General features: G+C 36.1%; 1 protein-coding gene across 2 annotated transcripts in view; it reads right to left on the minus strand.

Moving 5' to 3' along the window:
* LOC106459976 (breast cancer anti-estrogen resistance protein 1-like) overlaps positions 1 to 6,553 on the minus strand; it is a 49,814-nt gene that overhangs the window by 18,941 nt on the left and 24,320 nt on the right. For both annotated transcript variants that reach the window (XM_022386568.1, XM_013919652.2), the window contains one exon: positions 1,243 to 1,533. In XM_022386568.1, the coding sequence (XP_022242276.1) occupies positions 1,243 to 1,533 (291 nt within the window). The remainder of the gene's footprint in view (positions 1 to 1,242; positions 1,534 to 6,553) is intronic.

Genomic DNA, 6,553 nt, shown 5'->3' on the forward strand with positions numbered 1-6,553 from the left:
TAGAATATCAACGCTAATACGTCTACAGCATATCAACGCTAATACGTCCATACAATATAAACGCTAATATGTCCATACAATATCAACGTTAATATTTCAATAGAATATCAAAGCGAATAGTCTATAGAGTATCAGCGCTAATACGTCTATAGAATACCAACGCTAATAGTCTATAGAATGTCAATGCTAGTACGTCCATAGAATACCAAAGTTAATAGTCTATAGATTATCATCGCTAATAATTCTATAGAATATCAACGCTAATGTTCTATAGATTATCATCGCTAATAATTCTATAGAATATCAACGCTAATGGTCCATAGATTATCATCGCTAATAATTCTATAAAATATCAACGCTAATGGTCTATAGATTATCATCGCTAATAATTCTATAGAATATCAACGCTAATGGTCTATAGATTATCATCGCTAATAATTCTATAGAATATCAACGCTAATGGTCTATAGATTGTCATCGCTAATAATTCTATAGAATATCAACGCTAATGGTCTATAGATTATCATCGCTAATAATTCTATAGAATATCAAAGCTAATGAATAATGAGAAAAAGTGGCTTCTCGCACATAACTGGTCCAGTAGTTATCCGAAGAAACTTTTAAATAATGTTATGAAGGTTTGTTACATAAAACTGATCATTACAAAGAATTACAAGTTAATAACCTTCTGAATATTGTTATGAAGTTTGTTACATCAACATTCGTAAACTTTAATACTTACAGAGTTGCTATATAAAAGTTTATAAATTTGCTGTATGAACCATAACCATGAAAAGTCTCTACGCGTCAAAGCTGCTCCTAAGTCAGAAGCCTAGATAACCTTTTCCCCTGAATTAAAATTAAAGTTTAAAATTAAATAATATAATCAGAATTATTAATTACATTTAATACAAGTAGAATTTCAATTGCTCCACGAGCGGGATGAAGAGAAATAGACATTTCTGAACATCCCTGGTGGTCTCTCACTAGTTGAGAAACTTTAAATCAAACTCACTACCAAGTAAAAGTAAAATAAAGAAATAGAAGTTACAACTAGTGAACATAGAAGATGAGATAGGGGATGAGCTCCTAATTCATGAAACCCAACTCTCTCTAAACAAAAATTCAATTCTAATTGCAATTGTTCCTCCTCACAAAGTTTTCTCTGATTATATAATTATTAAAAAGAAATTACTAATAACACAAACAAGTTTCAATTACCAAAAGACTTGAAATACTTGCCTTCTTAGAATCCGCGTGCCAGCTACGTCGTAAGCCTTGTGTGGACTCCGTATAGGGGAAATTGTCTGCTCCGTCCACTTGATCGACTGAAGTGTTTTCCGGACGTACACTCGGCATCAAGTGGACCCGATTCCCTGGAACTAGACCTTGTCTTCCACGGAGGGAACACAACCACCATCCTTCCAAGCCTTGTGTATTCTGTTCCAAAACAGTTAGAATGTCACCCTTCCGGAAGGCCAATTCATCTGGACTCTCAGCGATATTGTCATACAGAGCTTTGGCCATACATTTCTGAAACGAGACAAAAAGAGAAGATTGTTAGCGAATGCCAGATGGTAGCAGCCACGATTCCAAATATCTAACACCAATGTTATCATAATGTTAGTCATTAGCTACGTAAATTAAATTAAAGGATACAAATCATAATCCTTAAGTCAGAAAAGTCCAGGCAGACGCAGGAAGTAAAGTTATTGGTAACATTAAAAGCTTTGTAATTTAAAAGTAATTATTTCCCAACAGCACTGGACAATCTCGGGATTGTAAAGCTACAGAAGCGTTTTAATGATAATTACATCATTGAATAATATTTAACAAGAAAACAAACTTCAAACGTAAGAATAACCAAGTACTAATAAAAAACGTAGTTAACTTATTTAAAGAGGAAAACAGGGAGTCTGAACTGAAAGCTGTTTGAAGGAAGGTTTTGGAACAAAAGGAAAATCTGTACCGAAAAATAATATATTTTGAAGCATACTTTATTTGTTATAGAATTGTTGTACATAGTCACTCCAAGATTTGAAATGACAAACTAGAGGGAAGGCAGCTAGTCAACAGCACCAACCGCCAACTCTTGAGCTACTCTTGTTTGATCAAATAGCAAGATCTGACCGTTACTCTTATAATGCATCCACCTTCCCAAGGTGTGGCGAGACGGTCGTGGCTAAGTCGTTAGCGTGTCGAATCGTGAATCCAAGGGTTGACGGTTCGCGCTCCGTTGGCGCAAAATCGTATGTTGCACTTTGGAGCTGTGGGTGGGTTATAACAATCGTGATCACATTCTATTTTCGATTAGAGTAGTCCAAGAGCTGGCGGTGGGTATTTTGAACAAGCTGCCTTCACTCTATTCTTATCAGTTCAAAAACATGGACGGTTGATGTAGATTGTCCTTGTGTAGCTTTGCACGAATACACGAAAAGAAAAAGAGCGTATAAGGAGTTTTGTGGCAATGGGACGTGAACCCTTGGATTCACCGTCTGGGCACGTTAAGTCAGCGGTTCCACTGTATAAAGTTTTCTGAAGAGATATTCATTAGAAAAACTCCAAATCTCTTTAAATTGGTTTTTACAATCATATACATGGCTATTAACATTTAGAGTACTTAAAACGATAGGGCGCATACTGTTGTGTAGGTAGGTCACTATGCCCTTAGCGCAAAACTACACGAGGGCTATCTGCACTAGCCGTCCCTAATTTAGCAGTGTAAGACTAGAGGGAAGGCAGCTAGTCATCACCACCCACCGCCAACTCTTGGGCTACTCTTTTACCAACGAATAGTGGGATTGGCCGCCACATTATAACGCCCCTCACGGCTGAAAGGGCGAGCATGTTTGGTGTGACGGGGATTCGAACCCGCGACCCTCAGATTGCGAGTCGAGCGCCCTAACCACCTGGCCATGCCTTAGCGGTTTGTTACCTAGATTTTGGTGGTCTGTGAAATGAAGAAGATTATGAACCACTGCATTATATAGGCCCCGACCGAACCACTGAGGTATATTTTTGAGTAACTAAAGTTGTCTATTTTTAGCTTCCTCTGCTCCCTGCGAGAATTGAACCCCGGAGTTTAGCGTTAGAAGCCAGTAAACTTACAGCTTATCCAACGAGAGGCCACAGCCAGAAAGAGAAAAGGTATCACATTTATCATAGTGTGATTGATACTAGCAACGGCGAGAAAATAATTAAATAAGTTAAAATGAGTAAGATAAATACCCACACTAGATAAACTTTCCCTGGTTGGTGCCCAGTAGGGTACTATTGACACCTGTTAAAATGGCACACTAAGAATGACACCTGTCATAATAGCTCCAGTAACTACGACAGTCATAAAAATTGCGCTTGTGATCATGAAAAATGTTGGAAAAATTAGGTTTACGCGAAAATAATAGACAAACCGTTTCCTTTTGTTTCCTTCTGTGGTTAGCGTTCCGAATGTAAAACTGTTCCTTCCTGTACCACAGGAAAAACGAAATGACGCTTCACAGTTTGGTACGTTATAAGGGTGACGGTCAAATCCCATTATTTGGTCTTACAGCAGTAGCCGAAATGTTGGCTGTAGGCGGTATTGAATATTTGCCGCCCTTCTAGCCGATAGTAACTTTGTGTGAAATCCAATAGAAAAAACAAACCTTTTGAGGAAAAATGGTGATTTTTTTCTGACTTTACATTGATACTGGTGATTTGTTTCAAGATCCAGTTTCTTTGATTAACTACCTTTCTAATTCCACCAAGAAACGTCTTTTATTGTCATTTGAGCTGCGATGTCGTTATTTGGTTTGGTTTCTTGATGTTAGTTTAGGATAATCTATTATTTCTTCATTATCACTTTAATTAACATTAGTGGTTAGAATGTTTAATACAACTAGTGTTATTTACTTTTACATTCCATTTTAAAAGTTTATACTTTTATTATAGAGATTATTTAGGACTAACCAAAATCTCCTAGGCTGACCAAACCTCGTGAGACATTATTAGGATTATGGCCGAAAATATCGCTACCTACGAGGGTACCCAATTGACAAAACACTGTATTCTAATCTTTATATCTAAGAACGTAAGGAGAGTACACTTAGTTAATTATACTCATTAACAGGTTAAATTTTAGTTTCGCTCTAAGTTGATCGAAAATTAATATTAATTTCGCATTTTATAAAATCTTAACTGAAATTGAATGCTAGATTCAACTCGAAAGGTAGAAACCTTTAAACTCACTTGGAAAATAAATAAAACTACACTAAATACCTGGTTTATTTAGCAGTCGTGTTGAATGTATTCATTAAATTAAATGAAAACTCTGCCTCTAGTACATATTTACTGTGTTCTTATGTCTGCTTAATTATATGTGTACCGGTCAAGAAACATAATTATGTAACAATAAACAAATAACGAGTCAATAAATTTGGGATTATTTACTGTCGCGTGTTCCACACGTTAAGTTGTGCTCCGGCTCATGACGATCAAATGTTAATAGCTTGCTCACCTGGTCCTCCGCGTACGAGTTTAGAAGTGATGAGAAAAGTCGTTGTTTAAAAAAAACAACAAAAAAAAAACAAGCTTGGAAGTAATCGACAAATTCAAACTTAGAAATATGTTACGTTATTTCCATTTTTCCTGGATTCTTCTTGGGGTCTGATGTTGGTTTTGGGTGAAAATGTAACCCCTTGTTATCAATATGCTTGTTGTCAGTAAAACCTAACACGCAGCCATATTTATTAATAGTAGTTTGGCTGTGAACTAACGAGTTCTGGGCAAGGTGATAGGTAGAGGCAATCCAAATCCACAGATAAAAAAATCTCTTGTAAATCACAGAATCTACGGGCTTCCTCAAAAAAAGAAGAATCACAGTTGAGTGTTGAGAAGCAGAAGAAAAGGTACATTTCTCCAATCCTAATTTTTATTAGTACTTGACACGTTTCAACGCCCTCATCCTGGACACTAGCCACATGATGACCAGAAATTTTCGTTTTTGGTGTTTATTTCTTACAAGTGTACCTGCCTTTAAAGCTGTAGTGAACAGTGATTACTAATTTACATTCCTTATTGAATGTTTGTCGTCTATTAATAGTGGAAGTATGTAAACAATAATTGTCTTACAGTTTGAGTAATGCCTGTTTGATAATACGTAAACATCCTGCATGGGAGGAGATTTTCATGTGTTAAACTGATGAAAAAGAAGCTGACAGGATAAATTAAAATAAAAAAAGGAAGGCGGGAGTTTTGTTTAAAAAGGAGCTACTTTGTTAACACTCCGATGCGTTTTTTTCTGCGTCATAAATAAAAGGTTCATTCAATCACTAGAATGGAAACAGCTTGATTTGGCTACAATTAGCCCCTCAGTAGCACAGCGGTATGTCTGCGGACTTACAACGCTAGAAACCGGGTTTCGATACCCGTGGTGGGCAGAGCACAGATATCCCATTGTGTACCTTTGTGCTTAAGTGCAAACAAATAAACTTATAGAGATATTCTTTTTTTTATAAAATTTAAGCCATGTATGTGATAGAAAATAGTTTGACTTTAGAGGATGGTATAATAACAAAAGGCCCAGCATGGCCAGGTGGTTAGAGCGCTCGACTCGCAATCTGAGGGTCGTGGGTTCGAATCCCCGTCACACCAAACATGCTCGCCCTTTCAGCCGTGGGGCGTTATAATGTGACGGTCAATCCCACTATTCGTTGGTAAAAGAGTAGCCCAAGAGTTGGCGGTGGGTGGTGATGACTAGCTACCTTCCCTTTAGTCTTACACTGCTAAATTAGAGACGGTTAGCGCAGATAGCCCTCGTGTAGCTTTGCGCGAAATTCAAAAAACAAACAAACAAACAAACAATAATAATACAATGGTGGTTTATGTATGGTAAGCAGCTAAGATATGGCAAGAAGAATGTGCATGTGATTGGTTGAGAGATTGTGAGCTACGCAGTATAATTTAATATGGAAAGTTAATTTTTGTAATAGTAAACACAAAAACTTAGTAATTTGTGAACTAAATTACTCTTCTTTAATTTATATTATTTACAAATTACATTTCTCTATTTTGTTTCGATTTAATTAACAAAATAAATGCTTGATACATAAAATTAAAAGTATTTTACCCATACATCGTTTGAATAGTTACGTCTACTTCACTGACATTTTTATTAACCAATAAGATTGCAAATAACAAACACATAACACACTATGCAGTTTGTTTTTGTTGAATTTCGCGCATTCCCTGTCTCTGTTTAGTGTATATATATATATATTATTTATTAATTTATTTTGCGAGTGATTATTTTATGATTGTTTAGTAATAAGAGAGTTAGAAGCAATTATTTTAAAGTTTAGTTACATAACTCGGTAAGAGTCGTGCGTTGTGTTTTTAACTTATTGATGTCAAGATTATCGAACGTCGCGTGAAAATTATTGATGTTTAGAATATATTGAGCAGACGATTAAGTAATAAACATATAAATAGTGTGAGATGAGCGGGAAAAGTAGGCAGACAGAGCAGACGAGAAGTAAAGTTAAGTTACGAGAAGGAATTCGGCTAAAGAAAAGTT

Source organism: Limulus polyphemus, unplaced genomic scaffold, assembly GCF_000517525.1.
Source record: "Limulus polyphemus unplaced genomic scaffold, Limulus_polyphemus-2.1.2 Scaffold689, whole genome shotgun sequence".
Taxonomy (NCBI): domain Eukaryota; kingdom Metazoa; phylum Arthropoda; class Merostomata; order Xiphosura; family Limulidae; genus Limulus; species Limulus polyphemus.